The sequence below is a fragment of the Limanda limanda genome, chromosome 14, assembly GCF_963576545.1.
Source record: "Limanda limanda chromosome 14, fLimLim1.1, whole genome shotgun sequence".
In the NCBI taxonomy this organism is placed as follows: Eukaryota; Metazoa; Chordata; class Actinopteri; order Pleuronectiformes; family Pleuronectidae; genus Limanda; species Limanda limanda.
The window spans coordinates 1,937,132-1,956,453 of NC_083649.1; the positions used below are offsets into that span (position 1 = coordinate 1,937,132).

Consider the following 19,322-nt stretch of genomic DNA (forward strand, 5'->3'; position numbering starts at 1 on the left):
TCCTTCCTGTGGGACATTCTCCGGAGTATCGAGCGAGTTAAGAAGTTCTCCCTCCTGTGGGACATTCTCCGGAGTATCGAGCGAGTGAAGAAGTTCTCCCTCCTGTGGGACATTCTCCGGAGTATCGAGTGAGTTTAGAAGTTCTCCCTCCTGTGAGACATTCTCCGGAGTATCGAGCGAGTGAAGAAGTTCTCCCTCCTGTGGGACATTCTCCGGAGTATCGAGCGAGTTTAGAAGTTCTCCCTCCTTTGGGACATTCTCCGGAGTATCGAGCGGGTCCTAGGAGCGAGTTAAGAACTTCTCCCCCCTGTGGGACATTCTCCGGAGCACCATGGATCCCGGTTCCTCCCTCACGCAGACCTGCAGCTCCGGGAGCAGGCGCTGACGAAGAGGAGGATGAAGGTGCTGGTTTCTCGCGGGTAGGACTCGCGGCACAGAGCGGGTCATTACATGGAGACTCGCCTGACATGCCCAGGAAGGAGTTGCCACTACCTGAGGGTTGGGAGGAGGCCAGAGACTTCGATGGAAAGGTCTACTACATCGACCACATCAACCACTGCACCAGCTGGATCGACCCCAGGGACAGGTAGCGTGACCTCTGACCTACCGCAGGTCACCTTCAGCACTCCGTCACTATGGAGACCGTAGTGATGACATCATATTCACTTTGGGTCCTCATCACAACACTCACTGATTTATTTACATTAATCGTTTTAACTGCTCGTTACCGTAGAGATGTGCGGACATTTATTACCAGTTCCTATACCTGGAGTTAACGTAGTGACCGATACTGAGTTGCAAAACCATCGGTCTCTTACCGATACTGAATCCAATAACTTTACTAATTGATCGATACTGAATACCGAGCCCGTTTATCCCTTCCCAATATTCATAAGGATATCTGGGCTTTGCTAACTGTCCGATACGAGTTCCGATACCATTTTCCGTTCTTGATTCCAATTCTGTTATCTGGAACCGTGAGTATCGGCCGAAACAAGTACCGATACCATTTGTCCGTGTACAGATTCGCCAATACCAGTTCATCGGTGCTGTATGCTAGCTGTATGCTAGCTGTATGCTAGCTGTATGAAGGTTGTGATTGTTGTTGTCGTATTTCCTGGCTCGGGTCAGTTTTGGAGCCAATCGGCTGTCGTCTGACGAGCTGTCACGTGATTGGTGGAGAGGGTTCATCAGTGGGACCCTGATTCCACGGCTTCACAGACTCAAGTGTTTGACGTTTTTTAGTTTTTTGAACAAGAGGAAGTTGGAGACGAGTTGTTTTTAGTCTTTATATCAGATATTATATCTTTGGTTTATATCAGAAACTGTTAGTCTTTTCCCTAATGATCCTGAACAGGTTGTTCGTCCATTGAGTTAAACAGAGGAGCCGCCTCCCCCTTTCAAGGCTAACGAGACATCACTGAGAGGGGACGTCTTGTCCGTCCTCCCCCGCCCCCCCGACATCTCACTGACGTATTCAGTTAATTCACTAAAGGACAAAGACTCGGCTTCAAGGTCAGATAAGAGGAATGTGTGCAGGAGAGTTTTCTGCCTCTGCTCTCAGTGAGGTCTCCTCCCATCACGACTCGGCTCCTCTTCATCACGACTCAGCTCTTCTTCATCACTCTTCACCTGTGCTTCATGCAGCCGGTCTCACTCTCTGTGTTGTGACTGAATATCTGTGAGATTTGGAGATTATTATAACGAGTCAGAGGCCGATTGATTTATCAGTTTGCTTATGAAATCGACCATTTCAGTGTCTGTGTTTGACGATATGATAACTCTTGTTGTTTTACATCACCTACGAGGGCTGCGTGTACCTATACTGGACTCTGATTGGTTAGTAGACGGCCTGTGTGTTGTGTTGAGGTGTTGTCAATTTGGCTATTGTGTTAACTTGTGTTTTTGAATTAAGAGCATTGAAAAAAATCTGTAATATTATATATAGTGTAACGACCAGGAAAGTGAGAGTCCTCGTGGTTTAGACATTATATCGTCGGAGATGAAGACTGCAGCTTTTTCTTCTTCTTCTTCTTCTTCTTCTTCTTCTTCTTCTTCTTCTTCTTCTTCTTCTTCTTCTTCTTCTTCTTCTTCAACCAACAGAACCTGGTTCAGTTTGATCCAGACCCAGAACTCCTCTTCTGGTTGGACTAGGACTTGGTCTGTTCCTCTGCACCATGTCCGAGAAACCTTTTTCAACTCACTCAAACAAAGATTATAAAATATATATAATATTTATTCCAAATAGACATTAGTCCAGATAGTTTATCTTAGTGAATATTAACTTGTAACAAAATCATTAGATCCAAAGTGGCTGACAGAGGAGACACAGAATGTTTCAGGTGTATCTGTGAAGACATTTCATTTACAAGTCAAATAATAAACTTGATATTAGTACTGATCAAATTATAAGGAAGACACTTATATTGCTACTATTGATAATAATATTGATAATAATGAGGGTCACTCTGACCATGTGTGAACGCCTTGTTTGTCTCGTTACAGTAGTACTTAGTAGTAGTATTTATACTACATAATATAATATAACATATAATACATTAGTAGTAGTATTATTATTCACTTTTTACTTGTATAACTCATATTCACAGTTCAGCTGCTCATCAGGTCTGGAGGTGTGAGTTACCTCTTTCTCTACCCCCCCCCCCCCTTATAGAAATACATGAGTGTAATAGGCTTAGAGCAGCGAGCATGCGGCGCTGCTCAACACAGACCCACTTGTACCAAAACACCGTGTTAATGGAGAGGCCAGGTTTTCACAGAGACTCGTTTTTCATCTTCACCAGTTACTTAAGACCCCTCGGACTTTGACACCAAATCCTTTTAATGGCTTATGTCTGGAATTCCTCGGCTCAGGGCTGCTTGTTCTCTCCTGTGAGTCAGTAACGCTCTCTCTCTCTCTCTCTCTTCTCATTCACTTCTCTTTGTCACTTTGTGTTTTGCATGAAGTTGTACAGAAGACGAAGAAGCAGCTTTAATCCTTAATAAAAGGTTTTGTCTTAATTAGGGACAAAGATCAAATATCTTAATATGAACAAAAGAATGAAATCATAATTTTTCAGAGGTTGAGTTTAGTAAAAGGATTTCATTCATGTTTTCTAGTTTTTTTTTGCTGAGAGTTTTATCTTTCAACCTGCAGTTGCCTCCACTTTGTCCAAGTGTTCATCATATTAAAGAAGAGTAGATAAGATCAATTAAAGCTGCTTTCAGATGGGACACCTGAACGAATCTGACCCGGACAATCTCCTGCTGCTTCTTCAGATGTGAAACACAAACTCCAGAAAATGTCCACACATTATTTTCATGTTTATTTTTCCGTCTGGAACCAGGAGCTGATTTTCTCTCAGCATCTCTGCTGATGAAATTTACACACTTACATTAGATAGGTTTATCCTTCAGTTATTATCACATTTTATGTATAAAATGTGAGAAAGAAGCAGGAACCACTAAACATTTAGCTTGTAACGTTTCTCAAAGAATTATCTGAGTTATGAACTTGATGTAAACTGGTGTTTCTGGTCGTGTGGATTGGATCAGAATTCAGAGGATTTTGTTGATGCCAAGCAGAATAAGTCTGCTATATATTATGATCTTATTGTATCACAGGATTTTGACAGGATTTCTTTCTCTGTGAAGTGAAGTTGCAGTTTGGATCGTTTCCTCGTTTCCTCGGCGACTCCTTCTCCATGTGTTTCCAGCTCCGTCACATCAGTTCTCTGGATTTGTTATGCAACTTTCAGAATAACTCACTGACATCGATAACAGGAAGTGATAAGCATCTGGGATGCAAATGATTTGGAGGGTTTGCATACTTTTTAACTTGTCAATTTCCATACCTAAATATCTTTAGTGACACTACTTATGATTTCTGAAGTAGTTAATCTGACTAAATCAGCTCCTCACTGGAATTTTGAGTTCTGTATCATGATTGGTCATGTGACTCTCGGCCTGTCATTTGGCTCGTGATGCGATTCCGTTTCCACACAGGTCTGAAAGATGGCGAGTGGAATTAAGAGCTTCTCCTCTTAGTTAAAATCCTCGTGTTGTTTAACACTCGAAGGGAGAAAACCTTTCCAAACAAACACACAACACATTCCTGAAACACACACGACGTGAAGGACCGAGCGGCGCACACACTCTGCAGCCAAAGGCCCGATTCATCTGAAATCCCTTTCAGCGCCTGCCAAGGTGCACGAGGTCAAAGTGCAGCGTGAGGCCCGGCAAACTGTTAACCAGCATCTGAGCACAGGCACAGCTGCAGTGTCGTTTCTAAAATACGTAACCAACAACGACAACTGAGACAGGAACCAGAACTGAGACCAGCAGGTTGTAAACCAGGGGTTTTCAGTCCTGAATGAACAAATGATGCTGAAATTCAAAAGTCTACAGATTGTTTCTTTTAATTTAACCCTTTTGTGTTATATATTGTGATTGTTCTAGTAAAGACACAACAATTCAGAGGAAGTGTAGAAGCAAGCAGAGGTTTTCTCTGGAGTACACCTGGAGTGAAATATTCTGCTCGTATTCAGGTTCTTCATTTTAATGTTCAGGAAACATCTCTCTCCTCATTCTGTCGGTCGCTGCAGCTCCTCTCTTCAACCTCTGTCTCAAACACTACGTTTTAGCTCCTGTCTCTTTAAGACCCCCCCTCCTGATGAAACCCAGTCTGCTCTGATTGGTCGGCTGGTCTGCTCTGTTGTGATTGGTCAACTGCTTCCAGAGCGAGTAGGATATGTTGTTTTCTGCTCTCGTTCATCATTTCTCCGTATCGCTCCGTCCCTTTCACCCTGTTGTCCTGACTCTGTCTCGTGTTGTGTAGCAGGTTTAAACATGTGTCTCCTAAACTGTAGAGAATCACACAAACACAACGTAGACATCAGTCCTGTACGTGTCCTGTTTATTGTTAAAGTGTAAAGTGAGGACGGGTCAGAGGGGGGGTGGTCCTGTCTTTGCATCGATGCAGATTCGTCCACGCCTGAATCCGGAGCCTCTAAGACTCGAGAAATGTCCAAATCTCTAGTGACCACGCGGATGAAGAAACCGATTTCTTTCCTGTAAGTTTCTTTGCCGATGACGCTTCATCGTTTCCTTTCTTTCCTCACGGCTGATATTTCAATCGATTCCGTTTGTTTGGGATTAACGTGTCAGCAAAAAACATGCATTTTACTTTTATAGTTCTCGGAGGGTTCAATAAGCGTCGCAGGTTTCACACGTTTAGAGCCAGACGCTTGAATTTGATCGTGTTCTGTGCGAAAGAGAAGAAAGAGAAAGATTCACGGAGCCGTCAGCTTTGAATTTACTGCTGCAGTCATGTGAAAAATCTCCTATTATTGTCGGACTGTTTGGAATGAAGAAAGACAACCAGCCTCATTTTGACACTGATAGCTTTGTGTGTCTTGTGTGTCTTGTGTGTCTTGTGTGTGTGTGTGTGTGTGTGTGTGTGTGTGTGTGTGTGTGTGTGTGTGTGTGTGTGTGTGTGTGTGTGTGTGTGTGTGTGTGTGTGTGTGTGTGTGTGTGTGTGTGTGTGTGTGTGTGTGTGTGTGTGTGTGTGTGTGTGTGTTCTTTTCCTGCCCGGGGCCGTCAGAGGAACAGTCGCACGAATCCAATGTTGTGTGTTTGAAGAGCTGAAGCACCTGCTGCTGTACAGGACGTCCAGGTTCCATCTGACTTCATCCCTCCTGTTTGGAGTCGACCGGTTTCTCTGCCACTTTATTTCTCTGAAAACTTTACAGAAGATAACAAACCTTTTCTGTAGATTATCAGGAAGTTTAGATTGTGAATCATAAACTCACACTTAACCCCGAGAAAACAGATTCCTGCAGCTCGTTATGTGCGATGGAAACCAGGTGATAACGTGTGGTGATGTCAGAGAGAGAGAAATATCTCAAAGTGAAACAAGATTCATAGTTCAAATAAATAAGAGTTAATTCATATTTAGTTTCTAATCCTTTGGTTCAATATGTTTTATGTTTATTTAGAAGAATCTGATGAGAAAACATCAATTTATGACACAATCTCAGTTCTTTCCTTATTATGGTTTATTGACGAACAACATTTGACATTAGATCGTTAAGATTTCAGAGAAGAGACTGATAGAAACATTTCTATGATCTAATCAATCCTCTCCTGTAATGAGACGTTGCTACAGAGTGACGCTCTCGAACGGCCTCTTGTAAATTCCTAAGAGAGTGATATCGCCCCCCCGCCCTTCAGCGCCGCGTTGAATCATCAGGTGAAAGGAATGTCCTCCGTCAGATTACACGACAAAGACGCACCGAGCCCAACTTCTGCTGTGGTTTATTCAGATTCATATTCTTCTCTTTTTAGGGTTTATCGATTATTATTGGAGCATGTGATGGTTGAGCTCCTGGACTTTGAGCGGCTGTTAACCGTCTGAACCCCGGTGACTCCGGCGGAGGAATTTATATTATTGCTCTGAACGTTTGTGTGACTCAACGCTCAGCGATGCAGCTCGACTCCTTGTGTGTTTGCTCTCTGCCGCACAATGTGTCGGTTTGCATTAGAGCAGGAGCTGTTTACCTCCGTGTGTAGACCCTGCAGAGGAGTGCGTGAGTCAGTGTGTGCGTGTGAGTCTGAGTGAGAGTCTGTGTGTGTGTGCCCATGTCGGGGGGGTGGGGGTTCAAAAGGCCGACGTGAAAACCAGAATTAATATCCCACAAATCAGTTTTTCGACCACTTTGATGCCAAAACATCACAAGAATTCAGCGTTTTTTTTCCCCCCTGGCAGAGTTTGAGTCTCGATAAGCTTCTTAAAAACCACGCAGAGCGTCATGTGACATTAAACCTCTGGAACACAGAACACACCGACCAGCAGCCAGGAGGGATCTGATCATTTCTCTCTTTAGAGAAACTGGAGATTAAACGAGCATCGCTGACACGTTTTCAATAGATCGATGATAATCAATTAATCAGGTGATTCAAGCTGAAGTTGATTATTTTAATGTAATTACTTAACTTCTAAACAGAGCTGATGATTTGTAGAATCAAAGAATTACATTGAAAGTGAAGATGAAAGGTTTGGAAAAGATGAGCCTCCTCCTCCATGTTATCAGATGGGACAGGGACCAGACTAAAGAATAATATTAGACATTAAATAAATGCTTCTCTAAGATGGTTTCGGTCATTTTAGTTCGTTAAGTTTTCATTTAAAAGTTTCATTTAAACATGAAATATATGGTCTAAGATTTAATTTAATTGTGGTTATAAGCAAATATAAATGTTTCCCGATGTGTTTTTGACAACTCAACTTTAACTCCTGTGATCCCCCCCAAGATAAAAAACTGAATGACAACATAGTAAATCACAAATTCAATTCTCACACAAGTTTATTATAGTTGATGATTAATGTTTAATACTCGTAGTTTTACAGATAAATCCAGAGCGATTCCTCAGTCTGATTCAAAGAAGTCTTGGAGGTTTTCACGTGATGAACCGTTGATTCCCTCCTGAGTCACAGTGAGACTCTCTGCTGCCCCCGGTGCTTCGCGGCTGCAGATGCACAAACACTGATCGGCCACTCGCTGCCGAGCTGGCTCCTTTTTCAGCTGATGAATAATGAAAGAGGCCCAGAGAAGATCCCCTCCGCTCGGCTCTAAATTTAGCTCTGGAGGACGGGGCAGCTTTCTGCCAAACGCTGATCCCAGAGAAAAGGGCGTCTGGTTGGCTGGTTGGTTGGTGGCTGGTTGTCCACATCCCTTTATTTGATTCCTCTCTCCTCTCACCCGCTAAATCCTGTCCTCTACTCGCCGGCCGAGGGGGGGGGGGCTCTGACCTCGACTCTCCAGTCTCCCTCCCGGTGAAGGAGCAGCCGCCCGGCCTCCATTTCACCGTCAGTCCTTCAGAAGCCACTTGAGCGTCTCGGCCTCAGAGCTCAACGGGCCTGCGATGGCCGACGCCCCCCCCCCCCGACCCTCTGAGAGCCGGTAGCTCGATGCTAAAGCTAACGAGTAGAACCCAGAACCACACGGATCCATGGGCCTGAAGCTGTGTCAGACACGAGCTGACTACATGTTGTGTAGTTGGTGTTTGTGAAGCAGCAGCAGCAGGTTGTCGGGTCCGACTCGTTCACACCAACAGGAACATGTGGGGAACATCCAGGCGAGGGGCGGAGCCTGTAGAGCAGCAGGGGCGGAGCCTGTAGAGCAGCAGGAGGCTGGACGTGACGTATAAACTCTGCTGTGGAAAGATCAGAGTTTTACAGACATGTCACCAGGAGGCTGCAGGAGAAGATCCAGAAACTCTCCAGAGACGCGGACTCAGACGATTGTTCTCACAGACAGAACATGTGAGGAACATGTGAGGAACATCCATGAGAGGGGTGGAGCCTGTAGAGCAGCAGGGGCGGAGCCTGTAGAGTAGCAGTGGAAAGATCAGAGTTTTACAGACATGTCACCAGGAGGCTGCAGGAGAAGATCCAGAAACTCTCCAGAGACACGGACTCAGACGATTGTTCTCACAGACAGAACATGTGAGGAACATGTGAGGAACATCCATGAGAGGGGTGGAGCCTGTAGAGCAGCAGGGGCGGAGCCTGTAGAGTAGCAGTGGAAAGATCAGAGTTTTACAGACATGTCACCAGGAGGCTGCAGGAGAAGATCCAGAAACTCTCCAGAGACACGGACTCAGACACTTGTTCTCACAGACAGAACATGTGAGGAACATGTGAGGAACATGTGAGGAACATGTGAGGAACATGTGAGGAACATGTGAGGAACACGTCTGTGGTTCAGTTCATGTCTGAAAGCAACATAACATCAAGTCGTTATCAAGACAACTGATAGTTTCTGTCTTGTTTATTCAGTAAAACAATAGTTTTCATATCTAGAAACATAAGGTAGAAGCGTGTTCCCCCGGCTGACGCTGGCCCTGGTGTGTGGTTGAACTCGGCTGCATCAGAATGTGAAGGTGGTCGATCCGAGCGGCGGCTGCAGTGGAGCCGCTGTGAGGTCGAGCGTTGCCCCGGCAACCTCCAGGCGATGTGTCTGTGCTGCCTGTGGAATGCCACGGGTCTGTTTCCTCCTATTGTGACCGACAAGAGAGAGACCCCCCCCCCCCTTCTCCTCCTCCGAGGTGAACAGAGGACTCACTGAAACACCAGACGACCCACCCCCAGCCTGCACACACACACACACACACAGACACACACACACACACACCCCTCCTCCTCCTCCTCCTGAGACAGATCTCACACAACAGTTTGTGTAAATCCATCTTTTACCCAATTCACTAACTCGTTTCTGATCGTGGTTTCATGTTCTGTATAATAACATCTATAATATCAAGTTTTGTATAACAGCTGCAGGATTATTTAATGTTTCTTTAACCTCTCAAACTAAATAAATGGAGATGTTCATTCATGCTTTATTGTGATTGGACGCAGGTTTTTCTCTTCTCACCTTCCTTATTAAATCATCCACATGGTGATCAGGATCTGTTTTAACCACTTGGTCAAATACTGTGGAGATAACTGATATTCAGCTGAGAATCCCCATGGAGATGGTTCTGATCTGTCCCTGGTTCTGATGTGTCCCTGGTTCTGGTTCTTATGTGTCCCTGGTTCTGGTTCTGATGTGTCCCTGGTTCTGATCTGTCCCTTGTTCTGGTTCTTATGTGTCCCTGGTTCTGGTTCTGATCTGTCCCTGGTTCTGGTTCTGATCTGTCCTGGTTCTGATGTGTCCCTGGTTCTGGTTCTGGTTCTGATGTGTTCTGGTTCTGTTCCTTCAGGCAGACGAAGCCTCTGACGTTTGCCGACTGCATCGGGGACGAGCTGCCGATCGGCTGGGAGGAGGCGTACGACCCCCAGGTCGGAGCGTACTATGTCGACCACAACACCAGTGAGTTCACGTCTCTACCAAATTCAAACATCAACAGAAACACACCCTTCATCCTCCTCTTCCTCTTCATCCCTCCAGAGAAGACGCAGCTGGAGGACCCGCGGGCGCAGTGGCAGCGGGAGCAGGAGGCCATGCTGCGGGACTACCTGGCCGTGGCCCGGGACGCCCTCAGCGCCCAGAAGGAGATCTACCAGGTGAAGGAGCAGCGGCTGCGGCTGGCGCAGCAGGAGTACCGGCAGCTCAACGACGCCTGGAGGGACAAGACCACGTCCCAGACCAGCTGTGAGTACCAGGGGGGGGGGGGGCGGGAGGGGGGGGAAGCTCCACCGGGATCCGACGGCTACATGAGCAAAGTGAATCCATGAGGTCAAACACACATGGAAGATCATAAAAGTACAGGTTTCAGTAACACACTCATGAATCGACTCCAAGCAAAGATAACGCTCATTTATACATATTCATAACTAGGGTTGCAAAATTCCGGGAATATTCCAAGTTGGAAACTTTCCATGGGAATTAACGGGAATATACAGGAATTAACGGGAATAAACGGGAATTAACGTGAGTAGACTGGAAATGTTGTGGGTAATTTATACTAACTGTTTTTACCTTGTCATATACAGACATAAATATAAACATTTTGTTTTGTCATAGGCTGATTTGAGTCCTGAGGAAACTTTGGGCACTTGACTATATGCTTCTGCATCTTTGTGTCATTCTTAACATAGGTCTTTGCACAGTATTTGCAAATGTACACAGCCTTTCCTTCTACATTGGATGAGGTGAAATGTCTCCACACATGAGAGAGTGCACGTGGCATTGTTCTGTAGAATAAGATGAGAAAAAAGTTTGTAAAAAACACTAATGCAATGCCAGAGATATAAATAGTTAGCCAAACAATTGGAATCCTCTGTAAACATATTTTACAATTGATGGATAAATGAATGGAAATAGGCTAGATGAACAGATGAACAATCCTCAATCAGCATGCTAATATATTTTCCCAGTAATATCATGGAAACTTACCTGACTAGTCCTGCACTCTACAGCAGGCCTCAGTAGCCCTGCTGTAGAGTGAAGCATGCTGGGAGTTATCTGTACATGTGATGGAAGAATGCACAGTGGAGGGTTGAAACTCAACGTTCCATACATCTTTAAAATAGAGTTTTGAATGATGTTTTTATTGCTCAGCGTCTAATTTGCCTAGTTTTTTTTTTTTTTTCAAAATTCCCAAAATTCCCGAGCTCAACTTCCCATTGAAACTTTCTGGAAACTTTCCGGAAATTTACCGGAAACTTTCTGCCCCTTTGCAACCCTATTCATAATAGAGCTGCAGGTTTCTGGATGAAATAAGAATCAGGATTTTAGATGTGAGATCAAAATTTGCCCTCGTGATGTTTTTAAGTCAACAAAACAATAATGTTTGAATCTTTGATTAGATCCATGAATCTGAATCGGTTTGGGACTGAATGAAATTCACTTTGACCTTTTGAGGAAGTGAAACGATCTCTTCATCCACGTGTCCAGAGAAGAGAAAATATAAATAATCAGCTTTTTTAACGTGTTCGTTTTCTTCATCTTTCTTTCTTCTGCAGTGAATTCACGATCATCGTCTTCCAGCAAGTACGACCCCGATATCCTGAAAGCAGAAATAGCCACATCGAAAAGTCGGGTAAGATCCTCGTCGTCTGCCTCCTGTTGGCTGATCCCAGATCTGTTAAACCCACAGTGACTTTCTCATCTCAGGCCTGGAGATCAGATTCAGATTCAAAACTGATTCTTCTGCATTTTGACCGTTAAATGATCAATCAGTCATCCAAAAGTTGAAACAACAAACTCAGGATTCATCATTTTAATACTTTCTCCATTCAGACGTAGGATTTAAGCAGCAAGAAGTTTTGTTAATCACCTCACATACAGTTTAAGTTTTTTCACAAAGTTTATTAATATTAAACACATCTTCATTAAATGGTTCCACACGCTGACAGTCTCCCTCCTCTTCGTCGTGTCTCAGGTGAACAAGCTGAAGAGGGACCTGGCCTGTATGAAGCAGGAGCTGCAGTTCAAAGAGCAAGGCTTCGAGACCCTCAGAGGGTAAGTGCACACACACAGACACACACACAGACACACACACAGACACACACACACACAGACACAAACACACTCTCTATGCAGGTTCCTCCACCTTCAGCTTCCTGCTGGAGGGCGAGTTACCAGATGGATTCGTTGACTCTGAGCGTCCGTTGCTTCTAATTTCCAGCGTCTGACTTGAATAACAAACGTTGTTGTGACCTTCCCTCAGACTTCAGATTCACAAACACCTTCCACCGAAGTTTCCTGCTGAGAAACTGAGAAGAGCCGGACTGAGAGAAATCCATCAGCCTCCTCAGGAAGGCTTCGGTCATAGATTAATATTTATTTACTTTAGTGAATAACCGTTTAGTTTTTAAAATGCCTCTGACGAATGTGTCACATTTTCCTGTAATTTATAACAACTGAACCTTTTATATAAATACGAGCGTGAACAGCCATAGAGGTTCGAAGCAACAAGACAAGAGTATTCTAAATGAACACAAATCCTTCAAATGGATAATCGACAGGAACGTGACTCTCGACCTCTCGTGTGCGGCGTCCGAGTGACGTGGCGTTGGGATTTCACCACTCAGCCTCTGTCCAAATAAAACCTCACATCCGCAGGAGGGTGAATGATTTATTTTTCAGCTCAAATCCCCGACATGACACACGTTAGTAGGAATCTTTGCCTCTTATCTTCATTCTTCCTCATCAGTCGCCTGTGACAGGATCCCTGAGGCATCGTGGGAATAACGCCGTACAGCGGAGGTGAAGGAGTTAACTCCTCCTCCTGATGAACGGCGCTCAGGACTTACGTCACCAGCGAGCAGTAAACCGCCGCTTATCGCCTCAGTTATTGCCGGAGCATTATCACACATTCCATCAGATCATTAAACACTAACACCTCCGAGAACGCAGCGGCTCAGGAATGTGGATGTGAGAGGAAACACCCCGGCCACCTGACCTGCTCCTCAGCTGACTGGAGGCGTTCGGGCCTCAGGAGGAGGAGGAGGCCGGCGCTGAGTCGGGTTGTGAGTCTGTGTGGACGGGCCGATGGGCCGATGGGCCGGAGCGGAGTGGAGCAGGAATGTCCGGTGTGTGTGTGTGTGTTTGTCCTCGCTGGCTCGGCCCAGCCGGGGTGTCAGCAGCAGGATTAAAGAGGAGCTGAGGCAGAGCGGTCGGACCACATTCCTCTGCGACTTTCCTCTCCTGTTACAGTCACCAGATGCCGCACGAAAGCCAATCACTGTTTGCAGAAACACGAATCGGCCCCGGCTGGAATGTGGCTGTGCACTCGGCTCCTGATAAGATTTCACAGAATACCGGAGCAGAGGAGGGAGATGTTCTTCTGATCAGGAACAGGAACTCGGTCTGGTTTCTATTGTTCAGACCAGAGTAGGACTGATGAGGCCCAAAGCCGATATGAGGGAGTAGAACAATCCCTGATACTGAAATATCGACAAATATATATATTAAAAAAAGAAATTAACTTCTTAGATGTCGTTTTCAGATTCAGAATTATTTTATTTGCCAAGTATGTTTGCATAAAGGAAATTGCCTTGGTGTCATTGGTGCACTGAACATAAAACAACAATATAAAAACAACAATATAGAATAAAATATATACAGTAACAGAGTTATGGGCACTTGCGGTGCTAAGGTGCAGAGATTGGTGATTGGCCAATAATATATAAATGATAAATTAGTTTTCAAACCCTTTTGAAAGATAAACTGTTTTCAAACTGCATTTGTTGGGGACTAAACATGAATCTTTCTTGTATTGTGTAATCTGTAATATAAAAGTTTTCACATCAAACATCATTAATGTGAAAGACTGGTATCGGCTGATCTATTCAATAAACCACTCAGGCTCTACCTGTGTATTCTACACTTCCCACAATGCAGCTGGATTGGTTCCCATCAACCCAAACATCTGTCCTGGTTCTTCTCCAGGTCAAACCATTAAGATCAGACCCAGTGGAAGTAGGAGACAGTAAATACACACTGTGTATAAAGCAGTGTCCACATACTTCTGTCCGTGTGCTCTGTACAATCACATGACCCGTGACCGACCCCAGAGGTCAAAGGTCAGCGTGCATCTCCACATTCGGTCCCTAGGTTTGTTTTCTGAAGCCGGAGAATCAGCTGCTGCTTCTCAAGATTAAAACAACAAGACTGAATCTGCAATGAATTCACTTTTCTCTCATTTAAAACAAACCATGTTAAATGTTGAATTCCACTTTCACTCGTTAATCAGAAACTTTGATGTGTTCAGTGTTTCTCTGATCGTTGTAGATCATTTCATTTATTAAAACATTAATAACAAGGTTCATGTTTGAGTCTCGGAGACGATCGCTGCTTCGTCTGATACCGACAAGCCCCTCCCTCCCTCCCTCCCTCCCTCCCTCCCTCCCTCGCTTCCTCATTCTCTCTCTCTCCCTTGTTTCCTCTCTCTCCGTCCCTCCCCCTCTTCCCTCTCTGAAGAATGTGGACGGACCTGTTATTCAGATGCATGCATGACTTGTCGATGACAGAGTTGACTCAGTCGCTGACGCTTGTTTTCCCGGCTCGTCCCAGGATCTGATCTCTACCTTTAAGTTACTGAACAAACACCTGATTGTGTTTTCACCTGATCATGTTCACCTGAAACAACACAATGTCCAGCCTGTGTTTTCACACTTTACTCCTTTCACACTGAATCAACTGAGCAACATTTCTATAAAATTCCCTTTATAGAAATGATCTGTTACAAGAATAAGACTGAAAATAACATTATTTTATTCTTCTTGATTCATGATGTATTCATGTGCTCCTCAGATAATCCACATTACCTGTGTCTTAATGTTGCTATAAGTCGGATTGCAGAAAAAACCTATATATATATACATACACAACTTATCCAGGTCACTCGTCATGAACCTTAAATCATTACATTACAAATTAGACGTTGAACGAAATGTAATTAAGTCATTATTAATGGTTTGTAACATTTAGTTTTGTTCGCCCTTTTATGACGTCAAAAATAGTGTTCCAAATTTTTGCCAACTTTCCGAGTAGATGCTCCAACTTGATGATGTTTACGTGAATTTTCAGTAAATAGTTTTTGTGATTATTTAACCCTAATCAATTGGGTGTTTGGTTTTATTGTAAATTAGTAATTTATTGTCAAATTTGTTGGGATCATTTAATATTTGCATCTGCAAACAGGAATGAAACGTGCAGCTTCTCTGCCGAGTCCCATAAAGTTCAAACCTCCGACACTGTTTCAATACAGATAAACTTTAATCGTCCTCATTCAAATATTTATTTATAATATATAAATGAATAACCCTTCGTGCTGCTCGACAGTTTTCAGTCTGTGACGAACAGTAACTCCGAAAGTTTGGAAACGGTTTGTGTGATCGTTGACTTCATTAGCAAAATGAGAGTTTGTGTGTTTGTTTATCACCAACCGACACTGACCCAGTTCCCTGTGTAAACATCTCATTTACTGCACCATCATGTGATTTAAACACTTTGATAAGATGCTGTTGTTAACCCCCCCCCCCCTCTCACTGGTTCCTCCAGGATCGACCAGAAGGTTTCCAGCTTCCCGTTGGGCTTCAAGCTGCAGGAGGCGCAGGCCATCCTGAGCGAGGTGCGAACCATCCGAGACGCCATCAGCTCCGGAGAGAAGGAGAAGCAGGAACTCATGCAGGTACAGGCAGAGTCGTCGCCATGGCAACAAAGAACACTCATCCTAAATAAAATATATATAAAAGGTTAAGGTTTTATTTACAAGATAAAAGATGGTTTATTGGTTGGTGTGGAGCTTCTCCTCCTGAGCTCGTTTCCTCTTCAGTTTTATTAGTCGGGTGAAAAGTGCTGAAACCCGCAGGATGATAAAGGTTCTGCTGACTCTGCAGTAAAGAGCAGAGAAAAGCAGTGACTCCTCTTCATGAAGGAGGGAATAAAATAGAGGCTTAATAAGGAGAAGGAGGAGAAGGAACAGACGACTCTCAGGAGAATCTGTGCTCCTGTTGAAACACTTTACTGCCGAGAGGAGAAGGAGCCAGACGCTCTGCAGCAGATGTAGTGATGGAGAGGAGGCTGCAGGAGGTGGGTGGAGTCTAACGGTCACACCTCAGTCGCTTCTGATGACAGCCTGTGGGGGGGGCAGAGCTGCAAGGACCCTTGAAAACATCAGCAGAGCTCTCTTCAACCTGTTAGAGTTGTTACAGCCTCTGAAACAAACAGGTTTAATGTTCTTTAGTGAAATGAGCTCTTCAACAAAGCTGCAGGAACCAGAAACTAATCTGTTTCATTCTGGAGGAAAAGGAGAATCTGTTAAATACACACACTGAGATAAAGATGCACACAATCACCCTGAGGAAACAAATAATACGTATACTCAATCTAATCTGTCCTGGTGTGTAAAAGGTGTTTTTCAGCTAGTTCTCTCTCCTCCTCTTCCTCCGTCCTTGTCTGTGTGTGTCTGTGTGTGTCTGTCTGTGTGTGTCTGTGTGTGTCTGTGTGTGACTGTGTGTGTCTGTGTGTGTCTGTGTGTGTCTTTGTGTGTCTGTGTGTGACTGTGTTCCTGGGTGAACTCGTCCTCCACGGCTGCTCAGGTTATTAAAGATGCATGATGCAGGTGGACGATGAACTTTCTCTGCAGAGACGAACATGGAATCTGTTGTTTGCTTCTGATGCATCAACAGACGTTTATTGTTTCTGGTTATTTATTAGAAAATAATCACAGTTTTCATCTTCTGCATCTGCTCGATATATTAAAAAGATAATGTGAGGAATTTAAATACCAGATATATTCATTAATATTCTAATCATATCACACACCAGTCATAAATACACTCTCCCCCATATACAGTAAATCCATATAGATGTAAAACACCAGATCTGATCAGAGGAAGCTGCAGATTCTTCTTGAGTCAGTGGAAGGAGAATGTTGTTCAATAAAACATCATCTGCTCCGTGCACTCCCCCCCCCCCCCCCCTCCCCCTCCCCCTGTGCCATGTGCAGCGGACAGCTCAGTGTGTGTGTGTCTTCATGTTTGTGTGCATTTATAATGTCAGTGTGTATGTGTCGCATACACAAATTCTCCTTTTCCTCTCTCATTGGACAGATTCAGTTCTGGTTTCTGACCCTAATTTCTGTTCATGAAAAAATTGTTTCCAGCTTAAACCAAAGAATCATCCTCACGTCAGCGGCTGATGACTTGTTGTTAATAACAAAAACAAGGTTTGGTTCTGTAGATCCAAGAATCCTGTTGGAAACTGGATCAAGAACCAGATCTGATTTGGTGGTTGATGAGAGATCAACAAACTGAGGAGTCGGTTTCTCTGCTTCAGTTTAGTCGGATCTTTGACCTGAGCAGCTCCCAGTGACCTCAGACTGATCGACTGGTGTCTCTGCACATCAACTAGGGTTGCAAAATTCCGGGAATATTCAAAGTTGGAAACTTTCCATGGGAATTAACAGGAATTAACAGAAATTAAAGTGAATTAACGGGAATAAACTGGAAATTGTGGATAATTTATAGTAACTGTATTTACCTTGTCATATACAGACATAAATATAAACATTTTGTTGTGTCATAGGCTGATTTGAGCCCTGAGGAAACTTTGGGCACTTGACTATATGCTTCTGCATCGTTGTGTCATTCTTAACATAGGTCTTTGCACAGTATTTGCAAATGTACACAGCCTTTCCTTCTACATTGGATGGGGTGAAATGTCTCCACACATGAGAGAGTGCACGTGGCATTGTTCTGTAGAATAAGATGAGAAACAAGTTTGTAAAAAAACACTAATGCAATGCCAGAGATATAAATAGTTAGCCAAACAATTGGAATCGTCTGTGAAAATATTTTACAATTGATGGATAAATGAATGGAAATAGTCTAGATGAACAGATGAACAATCCTCAATCAGCATGCTAATATATTTTCCCAGTAATATCATGGAAACTTGGAGTGAAGGATGCTGGGAGTTATCTGTGCATGTGATGGAAGAATGCACAGTGGAGGCTTGAAACTCAACGTTCCATACATCTTTAAAATAGAGTTTTGAATGATGTTTTTATTGTTCAGCGTTTAATTTGCGTAGTTTTTTCCCCCCCAAAATTCCCGAGCTAAACTTCCCATGGAAAGTTCCGCCCCTTTGCAACCCTGACATCACCTCACTTCCTCTGCGTCTCTTCTTCTCTGTGTTCCTACAGAAACTGGCGGTTCTGAAGGACGGGTTCCAGCTGGACTCCGGCTCGCAGCAGGACCTGTGGGGCAGCAGTCCCTCGCTCGCCAACTCCGAGCTGAACATCCCGAGGATCTACTCGGACGCCGGCTCGCAGACCGACATCCCTGCAGAGGTGAGTGTGGAGGTCAGGAGAGACCCAGACGCAGTTAGAACCTTCACTGGACAGCGGTGACATTCCATAATTTTACTTTTGTTTTAATGCTCTTATCAACATGGAAAAGTGGATTGGCTTGCTTTATGCAAATGTTTTATTTTATTGAAAAACAACATTGCCAAACAGGTCCGTACAAAATAAAATTATAAAGTTCACATTTCAGGTAAACAAGGACTCAGCCTATAGTGCAGTTAAACCATGGCTTAATATTTTCTTTTTTTCAAGTTTGCTGTGAACATAGTAGTCAGGCCTCTTATTTCAGAAACAATGAACCATAACAGTTAGGTTACCAATAAAAGATAAGCCTACTACTTCTTTGCTTTCAGCCAGCTACTCAAACAGACAAGCAACAAAATAACAAACACACAAAATACACAGGCAAGTGTCGGCCTACTTTGAAATAAATGAAACACAGAACTTTGTAGGGCTATTTGACTCCTCCCCTTATTTGTGGAAAATGTATGAAATAAGAAGTACCCTATTTTTAAATAAATAAAACCACATAGCTGCAGCCTCATAGTGTAACGGACTGGGTTTATGTTTATGTTTGGTTTTGACGTATGTTCAGTAAAACACTGTTGAAGGAGCGTTCTGATGTCTGAGGGTCAGTGAAGGGGACGTATGTTCAGTAAAACACTGTGTTGAAGGAGCGTTCTAATGTCTGAGGGTCAGTGAAGGGGTCGGGGTGGAACATGTGACTGTTTGGACCAATAGGATGGGGTTGGATCGGGGCTCAATGAGGAAGTGAAGTGTTGTTGATGTGTGCGAGTGAGAAGTGCACATGTTCGTGGAGAGGATAATAAAAGCTACTAAACCACGAAGAAGTTCCGTGTCCTGTGTAAGCGGGGACGCTACAACAGCTTAAAAATATATATTTTATTTGGCGAAATATTAAAACAAAAAGCGAGAGCAGGTCCGACTGGAGGCGAACACAGGTACTGAAGCTGCAGCTCTACGTTAATCTTGCATCAAAA

General features: G+C 43.9%; 1 protein-coding gene across 1 annotated transcript in view; it reads left to right on the forward strand.

Moving 5' to 3' along the window:
* The first annotated feature begins 210 nt into the window (after positions 1–210).
* Positions 211–19,322, forward strand: part of wwc1 (WW and C2 domain containing 1) — a 35,771-nt gene continuing 16,659 nt past the window's right edge. Inside the window, exons 1-7 of the mRNA XM_061086294.1 lie at positions 211–586; positions 9,763–9,872; positions 9,951–10,154; positions 11,468–11,544; positions 11,887–11,966; positions 15,513–15,642; positions 18,160–18,306. Of these exons, the coding sequence (XP_060942277.1) occupies positions 468–586; positions 9,763–9,872; positions 9,951–10,154; positions 11,468–11,544; positions 11,887–11,966; positions 15,513–15,642; positions 18,160–18,306 (867 nt within the window). The 5' untranslated portion in view covers positions 211–467. The remainder of the gene's footprint in view (positions 587–9,762; positions 9,873–9,950; positions 10,155–11,467; positions 11,545–11,886; positions 11,967–15,512; positions 15,643–18,159; positions 18,307–19,322) is intronic.